The sequence below is a fragment of the Urocitellus parryii genome, chromosome 7 (genome assembly GCF_045843805.1).
Source record: "Urocitellus parryii isolate mUroPar1 chromosome 7, mUroPar1.hap1, whole genome shotgun sequence".
Lineage (NCBI taxonomy): Eukaryota > Metazoa > Chordata > Mammalia > Rodentia > Sciuridae > Urocitellus > Urocitellus parryii.
In genome coordinates this window covers 409,480-432,754 of record NC_135537.1, presented here as the reverse complement: position 1 = coordinate 432,754, position 23,275 = coordinate 409,480, and the positions used below count along the sequence as shown (strand labels likewise).

General features: G+C 56.9%; 4 protein-coding genes across 12 annotated transcripts in view; 1 reads left to right on the top strand and 3 right to left on the bottom strand.

Annotated features, from left to right (window-relative positions):
* Positions 1 to 38: 38 nt before the first annotated feature.
* On the top strand, positions 39 to 3,558 carry Lrrc14 (leucine rich repeat containing 14). Of its 8 annotated transcripts, none has more exons than XM_026409907.2 (6): positions 39 to 85; positions 485 to 585; positions 869 to 911; positions 1,586 to 1,939; positions 2,127 to 2,711; positions 2,799 to 3,558. In XM_026409907.2, exons 4-6 carry the CDS (start codon positions 1,611 to 1,613, stop codon positions 3,364 to 3,366), a joined length of 1,482 nt encoding a protein of 493 aa, XP_026265692.2. In that variant the 5' UTR covers positions 39 to 85; positions 485 to 585; positions 869 to 911; positions 1,586 to 1,610; the 3' UTR covers positions 3,367 to 3,558. The 8 variants fall into 8 exon arrangements, with proteins under 8 accessions (XP_026265692.2, XP_026265689.2, XP_026265688.2 ...); XM_026409904.2 differs by lacking the exon at positions 869 to 911 and having other exon boundaries at positions 43 to 198; positions 379 to 585; positions 2,127 to 2,295; positions 2,443 to 2,711; XM_026409909.2 differs by lacking the exon at positions 485 to 585 and adding an exon at positions 379 to 484 and having other exon boundaries at positions 59 to 85.
* A 95-nt stretch (positions 3,559 to 3,653) lies between these two features.
* Positions 3,654 to 8,519, bottom strand: Lrrc24 (leucine rich repeat containing 24). Its single transcript, XM_026409914.2, has 5 exons — positions 8,465 to 8,519; positions 6,321 to 6,578; positions 5,879 to 6,157; positions 5,572 to 5,740; positions 3,654 to 5,064 (listed from the first exon to the last, which is right to left on the bottom strand). Exons 2-5 carry the CDS (start codon positions 6,507 to 6,509, stop codon positions 4,148 to 4,150), a joined length of 1,554 nt encoding a protein of 517 aa, XP_026265699.2. The 5' UTR covers positions 6,510 to 6,578; positions 8,465 to 8,519; the 3' UTR covers positions 3,654 to 4,147.
* C7H8orf82 (chromosome 7 C8orf82 homolog) lies at positions 7,854 to 10,340 on the bottom strand. Its single transcript, XM_026409913.2, has 3 exons — positions 10,098 to 10,340; positions 9,424 to 9,472; positions 7,854 to 9,235 (listed from the first exon to the last, which is right to left on the bottom strand). Exons 1-3 carry the CDS (start codon positions 10,257 to 10,259, stop codon positions 8,790 to 8,792), a joined length of 657 nt encoding a protein of 218 aa, XP_026265698.2. The 5' UTR covers positions 10,260 to 10,340; the 3' UTR covers positions 7,854 to 8,789.
* A 122-nt stretch (positions 10,341 to 10,462) lies between these two features.
* The window catches only part of Arhgap39 (Rho GTPase activating protein 39), a 79,736-nt gene continuing 66,923 nt past the window's right edge, over positions 10,463 to 23,275 (bottom strand). Inside the window, exons 7-12 of one of the 2 annotated variants that reach the window (XM_026409901.2) lie at positions 17,478 to 17,570; positions 14,121 to 14,194; positions 12,911 to 13,110; positions 12,162 to 12,253; positions 11,473 to 11,642; positions 10,463 to 11,328 (exon numbers count right to left, since the gene is read on the bottom strand). In XM_026409901.2, the coding sequence (XP_026265686.1) occupies positions 11,134 to 11,328; positions 11,473 to 11,642; positions 12,162 to 12,253; positions 12,911 to 13,110; positions 14,121 to 14,194; positions 17,478 to 17,570 (824 nt within the window). In that variant the 3' untranslated portion in view covers positions 10,463 to 11,133. The remainder of the gene's footprint in view (positions 11,329 to 11,472; positions 11,643 to 12,161; positions 12,254 to 12,910; positions 13,111 to 14,120; positions 14,195 to 17,477; positions 17,571 to 23,275) is intronic. The other variant, XM_026409902.2, reaches the window with a different exon arrangement.

Below are 23,275 nucleotides of genomic sequence, written 5' to 3'. Positions count from 1 at the left end.
TACGTCATCGCCGCGCGCCGCGGAACTGGGCGGGGCCGGTGGACGGCCGAGGTGGGGTTGGAGACTGGTGGTGGCTCTGGGGCCGGTGAGCGCGGGCCGCCGGGCTTGGGCCGAAGTGATGCGGCGCGTCGACAGGACTCACTGGACAAAGGGGCGTAGCGCCGGGCGCTCGTGCCGGGGAGGCGAGGGCTGGCGCTTGTGAGCCTGGGCGGTGCCGCTGGGGGCGGGAACGGCCTGGGAGACCCCCACGCCGTGAGAACGGCCTCGGGGTCGCCTGGGACTCGCCAGGCCTGGGGGAACAGACCTGCTCGGGCGGCGGAGGGTCGTCAGGTTGAGGTTCCGTAGGAGCCCGACAGGGGCCTTTTGCGCTTGTTCCAGCGCCGGACGAACGGGGGCATCGCGTAGACTCTTCTCCGGGCGGCCAGGTCGGCTGCCTTCGTTTCCTTTTGCGACAGGTGCTCATTCCGTCTGTCTTGTCACCGAGGTATGCATCGTCCTCGCGAGATTTGTGCACGGGAGCGCCAAGCCCAGGGTGGGCATACGGGGTTTCCCAGAAGTGGCTCCTGAAGGGCTTGGCCTCGAGAGGTCAGTAAGCTCAAGGCCCTGTGGCTGGAATCCTCTCTGCCCCTTTCCTGGGCTGTGACCTTGGTCAAGGCCGAGGCCTTAGCTTTCCTAACTGTAGGAGGGGGTTCAGGGTAAGATGGCTGGCCCACAGGAAGCAGGGCCGAGCCCTTGTGTCGCAGATATTCTGCAACCTCGGGTCTTTTGCATGCATCTTCTCAGTTTGTGTGCTGTTTGTGCCTCATTTGAGCAAGCTCAGGCTTGGGCCTTTTTGAATCCTTGGTTTCTCTCCACGTTGATTCCTCAGGGAAGAAGAGAGATGCTTAGACAGGTGGCAAGGGTCACAGAAGGTGAGACTTGCTTTTTCTCGGGGGTTTCCATCCCTGGTGACATCCCAGAAAACAGTAATTATCCCTTGGGCTAACGTTGAGGGCCTTGGTCCCAGGCCATGTCATTTTAACTCTGTTTCCCAGGTTTTAATCTTTTAAGCCCTGATGTTATTAAGCTGTGTCTGTGCTTTGTGAAATCTGAGAGCAGCCCTCAAATACATCTGTGAGGAAGATGAGGGAGGGAGCTGTGAGGGGGCTGCAGGCCCCCCTGGGAGAACTCCATCTGCTGCAGGCTGACAACGGGCTACAGGGAGGGGCCTGGGCTCTATTCTACTTTTGAGGAAGGATTTCTGAAACAGCTTTGTGATTTGGGGCCAATGGGGCCTCTGCAGAGCAGTAACCATCTGTAGAAGCACAAGTAAACTCAGTGGTGACACACCATTTATGTACTACGATGCTTTGTTTTCCTAACAAAGCCTTTTGCTTCTGGAGATTGGGGTCTGGGGTGTGGCCTTGTCCCTGGTCCACTCTGCCCAGCCAGTGCCAGGTACCTAAGTGGGTACTTCTCTGTGTCACTGTTCTCCACTGTCTGCTCCAGTTGGGCACCATATTGGGCTTTCTCACCACTGGTGTATAGAGTGGATATGACCTAGTGGTATTCTAGGGTTTTCTTCACTGAAGCTCCTCTCCTGCAGGTGGCTGCCTGCACGGCCCAGCGCCATGCACACACTTGTGTTCCTGAGCACTCGGCAGGTGCTCCAGTGCCAGCCAGCTGCCTGCCAGGCCCTGCCTCTGCTGCCCCGAGAGCTCTTTCCCCTGCTATTCAAGGTGGCCTTCATGGACAAGAAGACTGTGGTACTTCGTGAGCTGGTGCACACATGGCCTTTCCCACTGCTCAGCTTCCAGCAGTTGTTGCAGGAATGTGCTCACTGTAGCCGGGCATTGCTGCAGGAGCGACCCAGCACTGAGAGCATGCAAGCTGTAATCCTGGGGCTGACTGCTCGGTTCCACACCCCAGAAGCTGAAGATGGCACACATTCCCTCTGTAGGTATGGACTTACCTGTGGGGACTTCAGGCCTGGAGTTACAAAGAGGGTTCCCTGAGGAGAGCATAGGCTGGGGTGTAAAGTTCCAAGAGCTCTGTGTGGCAGCAGACTGTTGTTCTTGTCCCAAAGTGGCTGGGAGGGGTTGTAGGCCCTGCTCTCTCATCCCATCTCAGGCCATCCCTACTTCTAGGAAGCACACACTGCGGGTGCTGGACATGACTGGTCTCTTGGATGATGGTGTGGAGCAGGACCCTGGTACTATGAGCATGTGGGACTGCACAGCAGCTGTGGCCCGCACATGCATTGCCCAGCAACAGAGCAGGACTGCTGAACCTGGACCAGCCCCTATCCCTGTGGAGGTTCGTGTGGACCTTCGGGTGAACCGGGCCTCCTATTCATTCCTGCGTGAGGCTCTCCGAAGCAGCGTGGGTAGCCCTCTGCGGCTATGCTGCCGGGACCTCCGGGCTGAGGACCTGCCCATGCGCAACACTGTGGCCCTGTTGCAGCTTCTGGACACAGGCTGCCTGCGCCGAGTGGACCTCCGCTTCAACAATCTGGGCCTGCGTGGCCTGTCTGTCATCATCCCTCATGTGGCTCGCTTCCAGCACCTGGCCAGCCTGCGACTACACTATGTGCATGGGGACTCAAGGCAGCCCTCTGTAGATGGTGAGGACAACTTCCGCTACTTCCTGGCCCAGATGGGCCGCTTCACCTGTCTTCGGGAGCTCAGCATGGGCTCTTCTCTCCTTTCAGGCAGGCTGGACCAGCTGCTCAGGTGAGTGGGCCCCATCAATGCTCTACCCTTTCCCTCCATGGGGACACTCCCTGGGCCTACTTGTCTGTGACCCCTGTGTCCCCACAGTACCCTGCAGAGCCCCTTGGAGAGCTTGGAGCTGGCCTTCTGTGCTCTGCTGCCTGAGGACCTGCGCTTCCTGGCAAGGAGCTCCCATGCTGCTCACCTAAAGAAGCTGGACCTGAGTGGTAATGATCTGTCAGGAAGTCAGCTAGTGCCTTTCCAGGGTTTGTTGCAGGCAGCAGCAGCCACACTGCTGCATCTTGAGCTGACTGAGTGCCAGCTTGCTGATGCCCAGCTAGTAGCCACACTGCCCACCTTGACCCGCTGTGCCAGTCTCCGCTACCTTGGCCTCTATGGCAACCCGCTATCCATGGCTGGCCTCAAGGAGCTGCTGCGGGACTCAGCGGTGCAGGCTGAGCTGCGCACCGTGGTTCACCCCTTCCCTGTGGATTGCTATGAGGGCCTGCCCTGGCCTCCACCTGCATCTGTCCTTCTGGAAGCCTCCATCAATGAGGAGAAGTTTGCCCGTGTAGAAGCTGAGTTGCACCAGCTGTTGCTGGCCTCAGGCCGTGCCCATGTGCTCTGGACCACAGACATCTATGGGCGACTAGCTGCAGACTATTTCAGCCTGTGACCTCCTGGCTTTGGATGAGACAAGTGAAGAGCTTTTGCTGGGACTCTGCTGGAGGCCTGACAACAAAGACTGGTCTCAGGTTTCCTGCAGAGTCTGCCTTGCTCCTGGGCACACTTTAAGCATCCCATGCTTTCTGCAGTGCCCTGCACGTGCTCCCTAATGGCTGGCTGACTGTGGGCCCCGTGCTGGATTTCAGGCCTGCACTACCCTGCTCAGTATAGCTGCACTTGGCTCTCTGTGGCTGTACCTGGGATCCCAGCTGTTATCCAAGGGACACTTCCGGGCCCTTTGCATCTTCTTACCAAGAGTGCAGCACTGGGGGGCCGAAGGGGGGGCGAGGCCTAGGCCCTGATGCAGCCTTTGGCCTGTACCGTGTTCCCTGCCCTGGCGCCACAGCCACCCCGCCAGCCAGCTATGGGGCTGGAGGGTGGTGTCAAGGTACAAAAGTGCAGTGTGTCTGGAGTTTGAATCTTTGCCTGTTTATTCTATTCCAACTGGCCAGTGTGACTTCCCCACCTCTGTTATATCCCCAGCATGGCTACTGGGAATCAACTAGCATCTGGCCTGCTGCCCCTCCCTCTGGCCCAGTAACCCCACCAGCACTGCAGGCCAGGGCCATCCCCAGGCATCGTGGACCTTCCAGGTCACGGCCCCTCATGGCTCTGTCTGCAGGCGCCCCACAGCTCGGTGCTCCAACGCAGCTTCCACCTTTACTGATGAGCATGCGCTGCGCCACGCGGGCCAATGAACGGCTCTCGCGTCATTGGCGCGCGCCGCCGGCTCAGCAGTGGATTTCGTAAGCGACTCGCGGCGGGACGCGGAGTGAGGGGGGCGGCCCTTCTGGCGGTCTGCCCTCCATAGGCGCTTCTGGCGGCCCCTCGGCGAATAGGGGCTTAGAGCGGTCGATGACGAACATCTCGTGGCCGCGCTCGTCGCGCAGCTCTTCCAGCTGCGCGAAGGTGCAGGGTCCGTCCGAGTAGTCGTTGACGAACAGCGCGCCCTCTCCTGGCTGCGCGCCCGCCTTTTTCCTCCGCCGCCGCCGCCGGCAGATCATGGCGGCCAGCAGCAGCGCCGTGAGCGCTAGTAGCGCGATGGCCGCCGCGATGGCTGTCTGCGTGGCCAGGCCTAGCGCTCGAAACGCCATACTGCCCGCCTCGTGCCTCGGGGCGCGGCCTGGGGGGCGTGGCGGCGGGGCCGGTGGCGGCTGCCGGGACGCATTAACCAGGAGGCGGAAGGGCACGCTCGCGGCGCCTCCGGCGTTGGCGGCCTCACACTCGTACTTTCCCGCGTGCGCCAGGGTGATGTTGGTGAGGAAGAGCATCCCGCTGCCGGTGTCCGGGGCGGCCTGGCCACCCAGGCCTGGCGCTCCGCCTTCCAGCTGGGCCTGCGCCTGCGGACGGCCCTCACGAGGCTGAGGCACCTTCCTCCAGGTTACCAGGGGCTGCGGGTAGCCAGAGGCTTGGCAGGCCACCCGCAGGTCCTCCCCTAGGTTGGCTGTGAGTTCCAGCGGCTCCACGTGCACAGAGGGAGGAATGCAGATGAGGCTACTGCCCGACACCTCCAGCAGACTCTGCAGTGCCAGACGCGGTGGCTCTGCACACGTGATCTTCTTGTCTCTGGTGCTGAACAGTCGCTGACCCCCCTCCTTGATCCAAGCGCCCAACCAGTGGAGGGCGCAATCACAGCGCCATGGGTTCTCTGTAGGCAGATCGAGAAGACAGTCGAGGTTCTGCTGGCCCCGGCAGAAGCCCACACCCCACCTCCTATAGCCACCCCAGTGGAGTTTCTTCTCTAAACCCCGCTTGCTGGGAATGAGGAAGGCCTTTCACTCCACTTTAGTTCAATGATGCCCACACAGATATTCCAGCAACACTGAAACTTTAAAACAGATGCCCTCTCCTGGAAACACCCCCAATCCTGGTCAGCTCTTTGGCCTACCTGCCATTTCCTGCCCTCAAAATGTGAAAGAACCTCAATTCTGTTAAGTCATTCTGGATCACCTACCTTTTCTGTCTTAGGCAGGTGCCTAAGTTATGTATCTATCAGAACTTCAGTTCCCAGCTGCCCTTTACCAGAACTGCAGGGTGGTGGTGTGGCCCTCCAAAATGCTGCCCAATGGTTTATCATAGGGACCCCCTCCACACCTGGGCCTTCTCCCTACTGATGCCACTGAGCCCAGTTAGAGACGCTTGCCTGAGGAGTTACCTGTGAGGCGCAGGACTTGCAGGCTGGCCAAGGGCTGCAGGGCCTCACGGCTGATGGTGCCCAGTTGATTCCTGCTGAGGTCAAGCAGGGCCAGGGAGGAGAGCCCTGCCAGGGCCTGGTCCTCCAGCAGCTCAATGCTGTTTTCTTGCAGGTGCAGCTCCTGCAGTCGCTGGAGTAGGGACAGCAGATCATCAGGAAAAAGGGCCCAGGGGAGCTATAGACTAGGTTGACTTTTCTCCCCTAACAACTACTACAGCGCGCTGGATGACTGCCAGGACAAGAAGATCCCGCGCTTTTGGCCTCTCACCGGCAGGTGCAAGAAGGTGAAATCCAGCAGCCGCGCCAGCTGGTTGCCAGCCAGGTAGAGTACACGCAGCTGGGCTAGGCCCGCAAAAGCCCCTCCCCGCAAGCCACGTAGCCTGTTGCCTGTGAGGGCCAGCTCCAGCAGGCGCGGTTGCGCGCGGAAAGCGCCAGACTCCAGAGCACGCAGGCTGTTGTTGTGCAGGTAGAGATGGCGAAGGGCGGCGAGTGGCGCCAGGGCGCCTGGCTCCAGGCGCGCGATGTTGTTGTCCTGCAGGAACAGCGTCTGCGGGCCGGGGGAGGGCGAATCTTACCCCACTGCAGGAGTCTCTCGCTCCATTGGGGCGCCCCACCGACCCCACCCGGATGCTCACACAAGGCTCCCTCCATCCCATGGGCACTCGCAGCCTGCTCCAACCCGAGGCTCGGTGGCCCCACGTGGTGCCCACCTGCGTCCCTGGGGGGATTCCCAGTGGGACGACGCGCAGCCGCAGGGCGCCGCACTCAACCGTGGCGCTGTAGCAGCGGCAGGCGGCGGGGCAGCCCGCGGCGCGAGGCGGGAGCCCTGGCAGTGGCGGCAGCAGCAGCAGCCCCAGCAGCAGCAGCAGCAGCAGCAGCACAGGAGCCCCCGGGGCCATTTCCCTAGAGAAATGGCCCGGGACTGCGAGCCTCCCCAGGGTTGGCCCCAGATGGGATGGATGCACCTCCTGAAACACAGGTTGGCAGGCCACTGCTAACATTATAGAGCCAGCCCAAGAGCACGAGTGGAGGCCCACACAACCTGTGTCTAACTTTCACAAAGTTTTAAGTCAGTTCGTGTGCTGGGGATTGTAAGTCAGTGGCAGAGCACCTGCCTAGCATACACAAGGCCCTGGGCTACCCTGTCTGCAACCCCACTCCCAATAAAGAAACGGATGAATAAAATTGTCTAGTTTCCTTCCTTGACAAAAACACCGAGACTGAGGGCAGGAGGCTCAAGTTGAGAATTCTTGGTGTCCTGTTTCCCCAGGATGTGGCCATATGGGGAGGGCATCCCATTCTCAGACCCCTTCCCTTGCCTGTCCTGAGGGCCCTCTGCTCATGCATAGCACAGCTGGTTCAAGCTCCCTCTGACTCTGTTGACTCAGCCCCGTGGCTCCTGAGCTGGGACCCAATTACCCAAGCATAGACCAGAAGGGGGGAATGGGCCCTGGGCAAGCATGTCCTCTTGTCTTCACTCTCAGGACTGACACAAACCTAAGGCTCAATCCAAAGCAGAGTTCCTTAGGTGCCCCTAGGACAAGACCTGTGGTCTCACTTCAAACTCCAAGCAGGTATGCTCTGGCTCCACCTGGTGGTTCATACATCATGACTTGAAGGGAGACCTGGGCAGAGGGGGAGCCAGATGACAGAACTGGGGCTTTTCCTCAAGTAACTTGTAGAGAATTGAGGATGAGGCAAACAGTAGGAAAGTTAATTCAGGAGCTATGGGCTGGGGCTCCCTAGGCTGGCTCCAGAAGAAAGCCCCTGTCTTTGGGGTAGGTGGAGTCCTGGGAAAGATTGGGTGTGAGAGAGGGGCCTTAGGTCACCAATAAAGCTTTTGTGTTTCTTCTTTGTGTGTGTGGGGGGATTGACCCCAGGGTCTCCCATGCTAAGCACATACTCCACCACTGAGCTACTCCAACCACACCAACTGGGTTTCAGGTGTGGTTTTCTATGTGGGCCAGAGAGAATAGGAAGAAGCATGTGGTTTGCAGGGGTTTATGTGCATGTACCTGTGGCCTCAGGGATGGGAAAGCTGGGGTCTAGTTCCAAACACAAGAATCCAGTTTTAAAGGTATGGGCGTGACTGAGAAACCAGCTCCTCCGGAGCCAAGGAAGGCAAAACCCAGGTGTCCCTGTCTCTGTGAGTCATGATGAAAGGTGCCAAATGGCTTCAGTGTTTGTTTCAATTCTGCCCTAAACTGTAACTCACACGATTATTTATAATCAGGACATATGAGTAAGCACAGCAATAAAGTTTTAATGGAAAAGGCAGAGGCGGTTGCCAGGGGTCTCAGGGTGTGTGTGAGCCCCCAAGAAATGGGACTGGGGGGGCGCATTCTTTGGGCCCATGGCATTAGTCTCCCTGAGCACCAAGGGGCACCCTCCAACTCCAGGACTCACCCACCCACCCAGCCTCCAGCGATAAAGCCTTGGTTTCTTCCTTGGCTTGGCGCTGCAGCTCTGGAGGACCCGCTAAATACACACTGGTGTGGAAAGACTGCCCGGACAGGGATGAGGGACCCGGATGAGAGCCCAGAAGTCCTTTTACCAGCGGACAAACCCTAATCCGGCTTAGCAGGGGGCTGGGGGCACCCGGTGTCCTCTCTCCGGCATACTCGAGCCAGGATCTCCGGGTGGTCCTGCGACCGGCGCTGGGATCCTGCACGAAGTCCCCTTTCGCCCTCTCGCGCAGGTAGGTGCAGGCCTGCGATCGTGGAGGGCGTGGTATCCGCGTTCCCTCCCCCGTGCCGGGTTGCACACCCTTCTAGGTGCGTGCCGGGGTCCGAGCCGGGGAGGTCCCCGATCCCGCCCCGAAGCCCGGTGACCTTGGGTCGGGGCCCCCCCTCACCTGACGCTCCGGCGGCTAGCGGCTCCCCGCCGAGCCTGCGGCGGCCTGGCTCCAGCAGAGGCGGGGCGCGCACGCGCACCGGAGCCCCGCGCCTTCTGCGCCCGCCGCCCGGGCCTGACGTCGGGAACGCGGGCCAATCCAGAGGATGCCCGGAAGGGGAGCGAGGAGCGGAGCAAGGGGCGGCGCCGAGCCCTAGGACGGGCAGCAGCACCTCGGACAGCGCCAGCAGGCGGAGCCCCGGCGCACTCCGCGCACGCGCACGCGCCCCCCAAGTCCCGGGCAAGCGGAGCGCAGGATCCGCGGGAACTCCCGAACTGTCCGCGGCTCAGGACGGCGGAGTCGCCAGCAGCAGCGGGGCCAGCTCCATTGTGAGGGCGAGGCGACGGCCCTCCCAGCGCACATGCGTGGGCAGCGCGGGCGCGCCTGGCCCGTACTCGAAGCAGGCGCTGAGCTCGAAGGCCAGGGCAGAGCGCACCAGGCCCACGCCGCCCGCGCGCTCTGGCGCGGGGTGGTACAGGCGCCCGTTGGCCGCCAGGGGCAGCAAGCGCGCCGGCTCGAAGGGCACTGCCAGGGCCTCGCCCCCGCCGCAGTAGGAGAGTCGCGAGGGCCCGCGGCCCGTGGCCAGCAGGTGCGTGAAGACCACGGGCCGGTCCTCACAGCGCAGGAAGTTGCGCTCTCTGCCGCACAGTGAGAGGAAGGGGAAGGCGGCCTCGTAGCGCCCGCTGCGGTTGGGTTTCAGGCGAGAGAAGAAGGTGACCAGGAACTGCAGGTCTGGGGGGAGCAGAGAGTGCGGCTGCTCACCTCGGCAGGCGCCTCGCCCCGGACCACACCCAAGGCCGGCGCTGGCCTCACTGCGACAGCAGGGCACCTGGTGCGGGTCAGCCCTGGGTCGGGGCCGGGGGCAGGGCCTGTCCTCGGCTGTACGGAAGGGCCAAGGAAGGGGTGGGGTGCAGCAGTACCTTTGAAGCAGGTGATGAAGTTCTTCTTTTTGGAATCATCCAGGAAGAGCTGCAGAGGACAGGCCGAGGCCAGTGAATGAGACCCCGTGAGTGTGTGCGGGGAGGTCGACCCCAGGCCTGTGTTCACTGTCTGGCTGTTCCCTGTGCACACTCGGTGCAGGGCGGCGCGTTGAAAGTAAACCCCGGGCCTGCCGCCTTTCCGACATCTACCCGCAACCCAAGTAATGCTTCCTTGCACTTTCCGTGGCTTTTCCTTGATTACAAAGCAGGCCGAGCCTCCCCACGCGGGCACTCGACCTCCCGAACCGCCCGCGGGCTCAGGACGGTGGAGTCGCCAGCAGCAGCGGGGCCAGCTCCACTGTGAGGGCGAGGCGACGGCCCTCCCAGCGCACGTGCCAGGGCAGCGCGGGAGCACCAGGCCCGTACTTGAAGCAGGCGCTGAGCTCCAAGTCCGGGGCAGAGCGCACCAGGCCCACGCCGCCCGCGCGCTCCGGGTTTTTCCCGCTGATTGTCTGGGCTCTGCCGAGTGGGGCTCACGCACCTTCCAGGTTCCCCCCTTTCCCTTGGCCTACGGGGACTCCTCTCCTCGGCAGTACGCACCGGGACTCCAGCTCCTGTCCCGCCCCCACAGAGGCCCTTCCCCTTCCCGGCGCTCGGCCTCGCTCCCCACGCACCTGACCCTGATGATCCACGTAGTAGAAATACTCGCGCGTGCGGGGCTCCGGGCTCTGGCCCTGCGTGTAGGAGACGCCCCCGTCTCCGCTGCAGGCCCGGGCTCCCCGCGACCGCGCCAAGGCTAGGGCCGAAGCGCTTAGCGCCCCGCAAGTCCGCCACATCCTACCGCTCCTGAAGCGGCCGGCAGGTCAGGCGGGGGGCGGTGCCACGCGAACAGGCGTCCGCCGGCGCCGTGGCCTCGCGCCTCGGGTTCCGGCCCCGCCCCGCGACCCGCAGCGACGGAAGGAACCCGAAGCGGCGCGCGAGTGTCCACACGAACTTTATTCACACGAAAAGCTGTCCCTCGGTCCACGTGTCAGAGCACGTCTGTGGCCCGCTCAGGGGCCGGCTCGGCAGGGCTGGCTGTTTTGTTTTAATAATAAATAAAAACTCAACTCTAAAAAATATATATATAAAAACCGGGAGAAATTAAGTTCGACAACAGTTGGAACTGATTCCATAACGGGATCGCAGGCGAGTCCGGCCCAGCCGCCGCGCGGCGCGGGGTTGGGTCGGGAGCTGCGGGTAAGGAAGGAGGGTGCGAGTGCTCTGCACGAGGGCGGTGAGGACGGCTCAGAGATAAATAGCATCTGGTTAGAACTATGTCCTTAGCAAATTTAGTCCCGACGTCTGTCGCTCTATTTATAGCTCTATGCACAAGAGGGCGGGGTGCGGGATGGAATCTGGACTCGTAGGTACACCACGAAAAAAATACTCTCCCCCCGCCCCAAGAGTGCCTGCCCGGCCCTGCCCGCCGCGAGGACTTTGGTTAGGGGCCCTCCCCGCGCAGGAGAACCGCGACCTGGCGGTGGGCAGCCGGGGCTCTGGAGCGGAGAGGCCGCGCGGCGTGTGCTGTGGCCGGCCGGGAGGGCAGTGTCGCTCGGCTCCGGGGAACAGAAGGCACTTCTCGGGGCCGGCGGGGCCTGGCATGCTGCCCCGGCGGGGCCCCCCGCTCCCGCGTGCGCCGCGCAGCCCGCTGTCCGTGGTGCCCGCGTGCTATAGCACGCCCTCCATAAAGCTGGTGTCCAGGTGCTGGATGAGCACGCGCAGGAAGGACATCTCCTTGCGTGTGTTCTCGAAGATGACGCGCGGGTCATCCGACTGGCAGCGCAGGCAGTTGGGCGCCATCACCATGGCCAGGTTGCTGACGTCCATCTTGGTGATGGCCACGTTGGCAGGCTGCACGAACACCTGCGGGAGGGGTGGAGCGGAGGGCGTGGCGGGTGGACCAGAGGCCCCGGGCGCAGGCAGGGGGCGTGGGGCGTGGCGGGTGGACCCGAGGCCCGGGGCGCAGGCAGGGGGCGTGGGGACGTGGGCGGGGCAGGACGCGGGTACCTGAAGGAAGCGGATGAGGTAGCACAGCACCATGCGATTGATGCGGGGCAGCGCGTGCACCACGGCCACGGCGGCCTCGGGGCTCTCATAGTGAGCGATGCACTGCTCGTAGAACTCGTGCGGGATCAGGGGCTCCTCCAGTTCCCGGTACCACAGCTTCAGCAGCGACGCTGTGGGCGAGGGCGGATCAGGTGGGCCTGCTCTGGGAATGCATGGGCCTAGGAGCCCGCTCCGACCGCATCAGGGAACGTAGGTAAAGGGCTTTCTGGAAAAGGTTCCCTGCCCAGGTCTGCGGCCACTGGCGCTGCTGCATCACAGGCTAAGTCAATCTCCATGTATATATGCCCTTACAAAAGGTATTCTGGCCGTTCAGTTTTCCCAAGATGGAAATTTGAAACAAAAGTTTCTTAGATCTTCTTTCAAAGCTGGCTTTGAATAAAACCTATGGTCCTGCCAATCTGACTCAGTATCTGTGGATGGAGGGGTGGCACAGTCCAGCCTCTCCCCCAGTGCGGGATATACCCGACTACGATGAGCCGGCCCCAGAGGTGCGGAAGGAAGTTCATGAGATACAGCAGGGAAAGAAGCTGTGGGTGAGGGAGGAGTGAGTAGACAAGAGGCTTTGGTCTGAATGGCCATCGACCCTCTAGGCAGTGCATGCTCTGGTGTTGAGTGGGTCGGGGACTTACCTGGGACATGGGGGTCCTCCAGGCCTGTGGGCACCTTCCATTGATCCACCTGGAGCTTCAGGGCGTTTACCTCATCAATGTCTCCAGGCACCCTGCAGAGCACAGGGCAGGTCTCAGGCCGGAGGGCCAGATTGGAACAGTCCTCAAGGCCTTTTCTCAAGGGGGAGGGTGCTGTGACAAAGCCTCATGGCTCTCTTTTGGGCTTCTGCCCCTTATGCTTGGGTCGGGGGTGTGGGGTCTCCCAGACTGTCCCTTCCTGGACCCTCTGCAGGCTGTTAAGGCCCAAGCTTGCACACCTGTGTCCCAGATTGGGGAGACTTTTCCTTCTGGGGCTTGGGCAGCCCTGCTCTTGAGAGGTGAGTCAGGACAGGGGCTATGCATCCCTGTTCACAGGTGGGGATGACAAGCCAAGCTGCTGCAACGCTCTGATGCCTAACTGATCTCCCCTCTGGGGCTCACAGCTTAGGCCAAGCACCCTCTGGACCCCTGGTGGCCATTTCTGCAGAAGCAAAAATCTCTGGTCATTGTGCTGCCAGACTGAGGATGAACCAGCAGACCTGCCTCCTAAGGATGGGCCCTGACCTTCCTCTCCTGGCCACATGTCCCTTGGGATCAGCTTCCGCAAGGTGGCCCACCCTTCCATCCGCTCTGAGGCAGGGGCATGGATGCAGGCCTGATGGGCCTCCAGAGATGCACTGTGGACACAAGCCTGTGTCTCCCACATCCAGGGACCAGGGTTGACAAGGCACCTGAAGATGCCCTCCGTCTGGTCACCGTTGAGTGCCAGCACCTCCTCGGAGAGCCTCGTCTGTACCCAGGGCAGCTGCCGGTCTGGGTAACGTTCCTTCTGCATGCTCATGACCTCCTGCAGTGCACTGCCAAACATGGATGGGCTGAACACAGCATTCTTGGCGTGCCGGATCTCCTCCACGTTGGGCTTCTTTAGCCCCTGTGAAGACAGCCAGGCTCTTCTGTCCTGGTCTGGCCCAGCCTTTCTCCTGCTAACCCCCCTCCCCCGCCCCAAGGGTCTTCTCTTCCCTAACCAAAGCCAGGGACAGTCTCAGAACCCTAGCCACCAATTCACCAAGGGGGCCTCTTGCTGGGCCACCTACAGCACCCAAAGTTTCAATGGGCCCCCTGGCCATGCAGGAAGGTGGATGGGCCAGTTTGAGCTATCAGGGTGGACCACAGTGGGGGCCAGGTCTATTGATCTGTGATGGTTCTGGAAGCCCAACTGGCAGGGTGAGTCCTCTGGTGAGATAGGCCAGAATGGCTGGAGCAACATATATGAGGAATAGGAAGTGGGGAAGGGGCCAGGGTCTGGGACAGGCACATGGGGGCTCAAGAGACTCCCTGGACAAGGGTGGGAGGAGGGACAGAGCCAGAAAACAAAGTCCAGCTGTGTGCTGTAACTGAGGCCTCAATGTTCTTCGGAGTCAGAGAGGCTTTGCAGGGAGGGGCTTAGGCTCCCAGAGGATGCAAAGGCAGGGTCTCTTCCAGGCCCACACTGCAGCCTGAGCCTGCCAGGCTGAGGGAGGGACCCCTCCAGAGGGTGGTCTCATGGCCTGCCATGGCTGTACCTGACTCCTGTATCTCACCACACCAGCTGGTTTCTTGGGTTGGTGCACCCGGGATGCTGTTCCCTTGCTGTCCCTCCCATGCAGCACGAGGGCAGGCTGGGCACAGCCAGGCAGCTGGCCCACTCATGTGAAAAGGCCCCTTAATGCGGCCCTGTGCAGGTCACACCAGTTTGCCTGCACCACTTCTGAATTGGGGGTCCAGGCATGGAGAGGAGCTCCCCGAGGGGAAAGGGGGCATGGTACAGGAGGGCCCTGAAGCCTTTTCAGCCAGGTGCCTAGGTGCACCCTGGCAGCACCCTCTCTGCCACTCAGTGCTCCCCTGAGCCTCACACCTCCCCACCAAACTTTGGCTGGGATACTCCTCCCAGCATGCTTGTACCTTCTTGGCCCCCGTCAGGGCTGCCTTCTGCAGCTTGTGGTAGCAATACTTGGCGTAGGTGCTTATCGCCACCCCTGGAAAAGAATGGGTTCTGGTCAGCCTGGGGTGGATGTGCAGGGACTGAGAGAGAGCAGCGCCTGTGGGGGCCCTAGAGGATAGATGGCTTGGCTATGCTCCCACCCACCCTTGACTAGTACAGCAGCCCCCACTCTTAGGTAATGTGCTTCAGAGTGGAGCCCCAAGTGGAGAGGCTTTCCCCACGTCCATGTGCCAGGCTGGGGGATCCCCTCTGCCAGCCCACCCAGAACAGGAAGGCCAGGTTGGGGATCAAGCTGCTTCCCTGTATGAAAACACAAGCAGGATAGAGCAAAATCTGAGCCCCAAGGCCTCCAGACCTCCCCTACCCTCCCTGGCCCTGGGAAGGAGTGCCTGGATAAGACGCCACGCCGTGCGGAGGGCAGGTAGAGCTCTCCGGCAGCCCTGGTCTTTAGCCAGGAGCCCTCACCAGTCTGAGGCTGCCTGGAGATGGGGTAGGAGTGAGGGTAAAGGGAAGCAAGGCCCTGGTCCTAGGCCACAGTGTGAGGAGAAAGGTGGGGCAGGTGTCAGCATGCTCTACCCCATGAGAGGGCAGGGCAGTGGCAGCACCACCTTTGGACCCTTTGAGAATGGGAACCAGGCCTCCAGGGAAGGGCCTTCTGTAACTCAGCCTCCCTGAAGCAGAGGTTCTAGCTGTGAGTCCTGTAGGGTCAGGAGATGGCAGGCAGAAAGACCAAGACAGTGCAAGTGAGAGAAAGGAAAGGAGACAGTAATGCCTCCCCTGGGACCTAGGATGTGTGCTACCCCTCCTGGCCTAAGCAGGAAAGGGGTGGGGAGGCAGGGAGAGAAGATGCCTGAAGCGGGGGACAGGCAGGCAGCCTGAACCGTGTGCTTCTGGGCATGGGACCCTGCTCTCAGAGGTGCTGCCCCTCCCGACACCTGTTGCCTCCCAGGGTGTAAGGGAGGCCTCTAGACCCAGGCCTTCACAACCTTTGCCTTCTTTTAAACACAGGGGTCCTTAGAGACTCAGTTCAGAAAACATTTTAACACAAATGTCTTAATTCATGAGAACATCATTTTTGTTTCTAGTTATCCTAAAATGGCTCTCTCCTTGTGTGTGTCTGTGAAAGGAAATTCTTTTTAAATCAAGAAGACAAAAGGTTTCTCACAGACAACCTGGACAACCTTCTCCAGGCCCCCCAGCAGGTATTGATCCAGTGCCTGGATCCTTCTACCACAGGCCATTCTGAGGGCCCCTCATTTTGTGGGAATGAACAGACAGTGCTTAAGCAGATGGGACTCAGGCCTTACCCACAATGTTCAGAGCCTAGAAGCTTTGCAGAAAGCAGCAGGTAGAGAAGCTTCCAGGCCCTGGTTCAGCCCAGCATGAGGACACCTGCTCACTGGACAGGAGAGGTCTGAGGGTAGTGGCAGGGCTGCTTCCTGTCCCTAAAGCAAACACCCAGACCTTAGAGCCTGTGATTGCTTGAACCAGGATGGCGTCCTGGGGCCACTACCTCTCAGCTGATGATCTCTGAGCCTCAGTTTCTTGGTGTCAGGGGTTAAACCCAAGGGGCACTTAACCACAGAGCCACATCCCCAACCCCTCACCCCCAGCCTTAATTTTTTGACATAGGGTCTCACTAAGTTGCTCAAGGCCTTCCTAAGTTGCTGAGGCTAGCTTTGAACTTGGGATCCTCCTGCCTCAGGCTCCCGAGTTGCAGGCGTGCACTGCTGCTCCTGCCCTTTTCTTGGAGGAAGGACTGGGGCAGCACAAACTCACAGGTGCCTGTGAAGGGCTAAGCGGAGGTGGTAGTACCAGGGCTTAGGAGAGAGCTGCAGGCACCACAGCTGTGGTTCCTGGACCAGGTCCTGGAGTGACTTCCACTCTCTCTGAAGCACCCAGGATACAATGGGCAGTGCCCATGGCCAGCCTAGGAAGATCCTCACTTGTGTAAGATGCTCTGCTTCTAGGCCCCTGATCTGGCCTTGCTTGACCCACTAGCCCTACTTGGACCTCAGCCAGCACCTCCATCTATCTGGATGCAGGTTAGCCCAATTTGGTAGGTGGAGACACAGCTGCCCACAGAGAGTAGACAGAAGCAGTGTCCATGCTGCTATACCAGGGGTCCAGATTATTAACTCTCAAAGGCCATGGCTGTGGCCAGGGTGGGCTTGCTCCCTTCTCTGGACCTGACACAGCTCAGGTGGCAGTGTCCTCATCAGATCTGCACCCTGGTCCTGAGGCACCTGCTTCCTGCCCTGCCACCTGCAGCAACAAGATTCTCTTGGTCAACTGACATCTGTCCAATTCCCAGGCCACCAGTGGCTGGCTCAGGCAGGAGCTCAGAGATCCTTCCACTGCTGTCCCAGATGAGTAGCTGGATGCCCATGGCCTGGAATCGAACCCTGAACTGTAGCTGTCCTGGAACAAACCTGCTGGGGGCCTCAGGGTGAGGACAAGTCCCCTGCTCTGCAGATGCCATCCTGGCCTTGCCCACAAGGGCCCCTTCAAGCCCCTGAAGCTTCCTGCTTGCCCTAGGGTTCACTGTACATAGGCCTCACCTGCAGAAAGCTCCCGACCACATGTGTCCCTGAAGCAGTGTGCAGTCAGAGAGAGCTTTTCAGAAGGGGAGAGAAGCAAAGCGCAGGAGGCAGGGTTCCAGACAAGTGCGAGCCACACTTGATGAAGGCAGTTCTGCACAACTTGTGGTGGGGGTGGTGGGTCTTGGAGGCCCTGAAGTGGCTGACCTGCCATGTTAGCAGGAACTATTCTTCTTTCTGGACAGACTGGGCAGCCTGGGTCCTGAGCCAGGGCCCAAGGAGACGGCAGGGAGACTTCAGAGCTTGGGGGACTGTGCTCGGGCTCATCACGGAAGAGGGGAGATTCCCTGATGACTTCTGGACACCAGGCTCTACTCTCTGGCCCCAGGGGGATCCTGGGCTGGAGGACAGGGCTGGGAAAGCATTGCCACAGAGTTCCCCTGTTCGCCTTCCTGTGAGCCTTACCTGGCTCAGGCACACTCACTCACCTGGGGGCGCCTCCAGGCCTTGCTGGCTATTCCTCATACCCCTTGCCCACCAATAACCCAGCAAACAAATTTGGAATTGTTCTGGGTACCGCCAAGGGAGGTGCAGGGCAGGCCTGGCCTCTCCAGGATCCTGTCAGCCACCCTGGGCCTCCAGAACACTGAGGAGGTCCAAGCCTGAGGTTAGTGTCCCTCCCCGAGCCCAGAAGCGGTTAGAGAAGAGAAGGCCAGGCGGCCGAGGCTGGAGAGCAGAGCTGTGCAGAGGCAGTGCCCGGGGCTGCAGGAGCCCTACCATCCGGCTCTTCAACATAAGGCTTGGGTTTCTTTCTCAATTTGGACTTCTTCTTAGTGTTCCTTTCCAGGAGCTCTCTTATGTGCTGTGTCACTGGGGAGCAAACAGAACCATGAGGACCACAGATTCAAGCCAGGAACCAATGCCCATGTGGTTCCCGCAGTTGGTGGCAAGGAGGCCCCTGGGCCTGTTGGGGGCTGTCCCCATCTAGCTGGGCACCGAGTGTGTCTGCGGGTGGGAGCCATGTGCAGGCATACGCACACACGGGGATGCATGAGGTGCAGGGCCCTTTTGGCATTGTGGGATCAGAAGACTGGCTCTCTCCATACCAGAGGTAGGCAGGAAGTGGAGGGAAGGGAGTGGGCAGCAATGAGGTGGCCCAACCACTCGGCCTTCTGCTGACAGCAAGCCTGGGGCTGCCCTGGCTCCTGAGCTGGAGGAGATGCTCAGCCCATCTTGCCCACCAGCCAAGAAACCAACAGAAACAGGCAAGTGGCCACTCGGGTGCTGCTGCTAGGGGAGGAGGGGCTGGGGTTGTCCCAGGGGAGCTGCACAACAGTTTATGCTGTCCCGAGGGATCCTAGTCATCAGCCAAGGTCACTTCTGTCAGGTTTCTGCACTGTGAAGATACTCTTGCCCTTTCACGACATGCTTTCTGGAGGGAAGTCTCTCACAGGGACCGGACATTTATTCTCAACTTTGAATTATAATCCTCGTGACAATTTTGCTGCTCACCTGTTCCAGCTTTGCCACTGCAGCTCTTTCAGTTGGTTTCTGTGTCCCTTTGATAACCCCCATTATTGCTCTGCTCAACTTTTTTTTTTTTTTTTTTTTAACCAGCAATACTACATCTTGTAGATTCCCTGCACCAGCCTAAAATCAGTCACTCAAGGAACTATAGCTCCTCTTCATGGAAACTGGCATTTAGAAAAACCATCATCTAGGTATTAGGTGAGGGTGTCCGGATGCTAGGTCCCCTCGACTGACAGCAAGGACACACAGGTGTCTTCTAATCCTGTGTGTATACAGCCCTGTAAGAATTTTTGTATCCATCCACAGATGCATCCATCCACAGATGTGTCCATCTGTGTCTATATTAAGGTAAACCTGAGTTCATACTAATACCTCGGATCACCACCCAGAGATGTATGTGTGTGTGTGTGTGTGTATATATATATATATATTCTTATTTATTTATTTATTTATTTATTAAATTTTGAGACAAGGTCTCACTAAATTGCTGAGGCTGGCCTTGAACCAATGATCCTCCTGGCTTAACCTCCTGAGCTATTGACACTACAGGTATGTGCCATCACACCTGGTGGATTTAATCTTAAGAAACTCCAATTTTATCATGGTTTTTCTTTTATAGATAGTGCTTTTGGTATTATATTTGCTTAATGCAGAAAAACACATAGTTTCTCCTATGTTAGAAGTTTTTTAATTTTAGGTTTTATTTATTTAAAAAATTTTGACCATTTTTTGCAGTATTGGGGATTGAACCCAGGGTCTCACTCATGCTAAGCAAGCGCTCTGCCACTGAGCTACATTCCTGGCCCTTTTTACTTTATTTTGAGTTAGAGTCTCACTAAATCGTTAAAGCTGGCTTTAAACATGCAGTTCTCAGGTCTCAGCCTCCTGAGTTGTTGGGGTCATGGGTGTGTGACACCATGCTCAGCTTACTTTTAGGTTTTATGTTTTGGTTTATGATCCATCGAGTTATTTTTTGCAGACAGTATAAAGCACAGTTGAACTCTGTCTTGGTTGCATTTAGATGTGCAGGTATCCCAGCACCACTAGGGAAAGCCTGCCCTTTCTTCACTGAGTTAGTTGTCCTGCACCTGAGGAAACTGCCCAGTTCTCACATAGGTATACTTTGGGGACCTCTGTCCACCTTGATGCCAATGCTGCCCTCCCCTGACCACTGCAACTGTACCAAGCCAGCAAGTGTGGCTCTCATAGGCTGGCTGTTCTTCATCAAGGGGCTTTGGCTATTTTAGGCCCTTTACATTTCCCATGAACTTTAGAATCAGTCTTTTTGTTGTTATTGTTGCACCAAGGATTGAATCCAGGGTTGCTTTATCACTAAGCTACATCCCTACAGGGTCTTGCTAAGTTGCTCAAGCTGGGCTCAAACTTTCAATCCTCCTGCCTCAGCCTCCCAAGCAGCTTGGGTGATAGTTATGTACCACTGCACCCAGTTCAGCATGTCACTTTCTAACATTAAAAAAATCAAAAATTAAATTTTGATTAGGATTGAATCTATAGATCAATTTGGATGGAAATGACATCTTAACAACACTGAGTTTCAGATCCATAAACATGGTATGCTTCACCGTTTATTTAGTTCTTTCAGTAATGTTTTGTACTTTTCAGCATAGAGGTCTTACACATCTTTTGTTAGAGTTCTCTCAGTATATCATACTTGTCAATGCTACTGTAAATGGCATTTTTAAAATATCAGTTTCCTATAGCTTGTTACTAGTATATACAAATTGATAAATTTTTAATGTATTGGTCCTGTATCTTGTAATAAATTCAGTATATAGAATACTATTCCAGTAGTATTCTGCAGATCATACTGTCTGTGAATAAAAACCACTGCATAAAACCTCCTCTCCAACGTGTGTGACTTTTATCTCTTATCATGATTGAGATCCAGCTTCGACTTCCAGTGTGATGCTGTGCACAGCGGGTATAACTGAAGGTCTGAGCCCTGCTCCTCTTGTTAGGGGAAAGCATTCAGTCTTTGGCTAGTAAGTATGAGGTGTGTGTGTGTGTGTGTGTTTAAACTGTGATAAAATATAAACATAAGTTTGGCCACTGAACCATTTTTTTAAGTACCATTCAGTGGCATTAACTACCTTCATAATGCTACGCAACTGTCACCAAATCTCCAAAACCCTTTCATCTTCCAAAGCTAAATCTCAATACCTATTAAGCAATCTCTCTCTCCTCTCACTCTGCCTGACCTTGCTTTCTGTATCAGTTTGCCTGTTCTAGTTATAGGTAAGTGGTAGCATACCAGGTTTGCCGCTGTGGGTCTGGCTCTTATCTTCGGTGTGTTTTAAGTCCACTCATGCTGCAGCACCTATCGAGTGTCATTCTTCTTCGGGTGAATGATGTCCTCTGCATGGCTCTGCCACATGTGCTCACCATTCCTCAGTGGGTGGACCCTGGACCACTTCCACCTACTGGCTGCCGTGAACAGTGCTGCTGTGAACACGTGCAAGTGTGTCTGAAACCTTCTTTAAATCCCTTTGGGTACTGTAGTTGTTTTTTGGTTTTGAGTTGCTGAGGATGGAGCCAGGGCCTCTCTCATGCTAGGCAAGAACTCCATCACTGAGCCACACACCCTGGCCCATGTAGGTTTTTAATAGATGCCTTTAATCAGGGTGAAGAGATTATCTTCTATTCTTAGTTTGTTCAGTTTTTATCAAGAATGGAATGTTGGATTTTAAGAGATGGTATACTCTTTTTTACTTTGTTAAAATGGTTTCCATTTTCCATTGATTGCTCCCCTCGCCCCATACTGGGGCTTGAACCTTGAACCCAGAGGTGCTCTACCACTGATCTCTATATATTCCCAGTCCTTTTTATTTTGAGACAGAGCCTTGCTAAATTGCTGAGACTGACCTTGAATGTGAGATTCTCTTGAGTCACTGAGATGACAGTGTATGCCACTACCCCTGGCTAAATCTATCTTTCGTTCCTCGATTCCTAGGATAAACTTCACTTGGTCAAGATATATTATCTCCTTTATATACTGTTGTACTCAACCTGCTAAAATATTGCTAAGAATTTTTGTTTCCTTGTTCATGAGGGATTCTTTGTTATAATGTTCTTCTCTAATTTTAGCATGAGTGAATCAGGAAACATTCTCTCTACTTCATTTTTTAAAAAAATATTTATGTTTTAGTTATAGGTGGACACAATATCTTTTTTATGTGGTGCTGAAGATGGAACCCAGTGCCTCACACATGCTAGGTGAGTGCTGTACCTCTGAGCCACAACCCCAGCCCTCCACTTCATTTTTCTGGGAGACATTCCACAGAATTGCTGCACAAACAATAAAGTGTTTAGTAGAATTCACCAGTGAAGCCATTTAGGCCTGGATTTTTTGGTACAAATGCAATCTCCTTACTGGACATATAACTTTTCTGTTTCTCTTTGAGTGACCTCTGGCAGCCTGAGGAGTCTGTCCATTTTGAATTCCTTAGCAAAAGGTTCACCATACCTGATTGCTATCCCTTCAGCACCTGCAGGGCCTGCAGTGGCAGGACCTCTCTCTCTTGGTTTTGGTGATTCATTGCTTCTCTCATTTTGTCCTTGTCAGTTTGGCTGTAGATGTACCCAAGAATCAGTTTTTTGTTTCATCAGCCACTGTTCTGTGTTCCCTTGTGTTGGTTTCTACTACCATCTTCATCATCTCCGCCCTTTTGCTAACTCCCTGTTGTGCTTTGCCAGAAGTCTCACTGAGAGCACAAGCTTCAGCAGCGGTAGAATCCCTCCGGGCTTCAGTCTCCCATGGCATTTGCAGGACTTCTCCCATAATTTCTTTTTCTTATTTTTTTTAATGAGGGGCGGGGTACTGGAAAATTGAATCAGGGGTGTTTTACCACTGAGCTACATGCCTAGCCCTTCCTCCTGCCTCAGCTTCCCAGGTTGCTGGGACACAGGTGTATTCCACACACCTGGCTCCTGCAGCTTCCTGATCCAGGGCCAAGCACCCTTCCCATCTGGGTTAGTCTAACTGAGGGGCTCCTGAGGACAACCAGGAGACCCTCCTAGTGCTTCATAGTACCTTGGTCCTGGGGTGGTGATCACAGAGTGGAGGTCACACAAATGCTGATAAACAAGTTGATCAAGGTTCCTGAGGCCAAGGCAAGTGGTTCGGGGCCAGGGCCAGGACCAGTGCCAGGTCCAGGGCCAAGCCGAACTCCTCCCTCATCATGGGTCCCCCTGCGGTGGTCTCATTCTTCTAGGTGCTATGTGGCCAACTGGTTGGTCTTCCAGAGCACGGTCTACATCTTTCTGGGCTGATAAGGCAGCTAGGACCCATGTTCTTTCTTTATTTTTATTCTCAGTACTACGATAGAACCCAGGGACACACTACTACACTGAGCTACAATTCCAACCTTTTTTTATTTTATTTTGAGACAGGGTCTCAGTAAGTTATTGAGTCTGGCTTTGAACTTGTGAGTCTCCTGCCTCAGCCACTTAAGTAGCTGGAATTATAGGTGTCACCACCACACCCAGCAGTACCACATTTTTGACCAATATTTCTTACACGTGAAAACTGGCATCTCCCAGGGACCGTGAGCTGTCTGGAGTGAACATGAGGCCTATTGAAGAAGGGGCAGCCACCTCGTGTGTAGAGGTCTCTTCTCTGGGCTCAGGGTGGAGTACAACTTTGGACAGGCAAATCTAGGTTGGGGTCCCCAGTACTAGAGATGGGGTTTTGGCTGTGAGGGCAGTTTGAATGCTAGCAGAACCATATAGAGCCCATCCCCCTGTAGCCCACATGGTCCTCTGAGACCTCGTGGGCCTTACATAGGAGCCTCAAAGCTGAACCTGCTTCCCTCTGACGTGCAAGACAGGGCCCTGTGGGTGTGCGACTCTAGGAGAAAAGTATGCATACCTTTGTATGAGGGAGATCCTGGGGGCTCCTCCATGGGGCCTAAAGCACAAACTCTTCTGGGAAGCCCTGGATGGCGGGACGGCCCAGCCACATACTTGCTGGTCAGCCGGCCCAGGCAGAGCAAGGAGGCCCTGGCAGAGCAAGGAAGCCCAGGCCT

What these genes read in the sequence shown, in the direction of transcription:
- Lrrc14 (XM_026409903.2), top strand. Translation starts at nt 119, where the DNA reads ATGCGGCGCGTCGACAGGACTCACTGGACAAAGGGGCGTAGCGCCGGG. An exon ending in GGAGGCGAGGGCTGGCGCTT is followed by an intron (nt 199 to 378) that starts GTGAGCCTGGGC and finishes CGCTTGTTCCAG; the next exon opens with CGCCGGACGAACGGGGGCAT. An exon ending in GGCACACATTCCCTCTGTAG is followed by an intron (nt 1,940 to 2,126) that starts GTATGGACTTAC and finishes CCCTACTTCTAG; the next exon opens with GAAGCACACACTGCGGGTGC.
- Lrrc24 (XM_026409914.2), bottom strand. Translation starts at nt 6,509, where the DNA reads ATGGCCCCGGGGGCTCCTGTGCTGCTGCTGCTGCTGCTGCTGCTGGGG. An exon ending in TCACCTTCTTGCACCTGCCG is followed by an intron (nt 5,741 to 5,878) that starts GTGAGAGGCCAA and finishes TCCCTACTCCAG; the next exon opens with CGACTGCAGGAGCTGCACCT. An exon ending in GCAAGTCCTGCGCCTCACAG is followed by an intron (nt 5,065 to 5,571) that starts GTAACTCCTCAG and finishes ATCTGCCTACAG; the next exon opens with AGAACCCATGGCGCTGTGAT.
- C7H8orf82 (XM_026409913.2), bottom strand. Translation starts at nt 10,259, where the DNA reads ATGTGGCGGACTTGCGGGGCGCTAAGCGCTTCGGCCCTAGCCTTGGCG. An exon ending in ACGTGGATCATCAGGGTCAG is followed by an intron (nt 9,473 to 10,097) that starts GTGCGTGGGGAG and finishes TGTCCTCTGCAG; the next exon opens with CTCTTCCTGGATGATTCCAA. An exon ending in CTTCATCACCTGCTTCAAAG is followed by an intron (nt 9,236 to 9,423) that starts GTACTGCTGCAC and finishes TGCTCCCCCCAG; the next exon opens with ACCTGCAGTTCCTGGTCACC.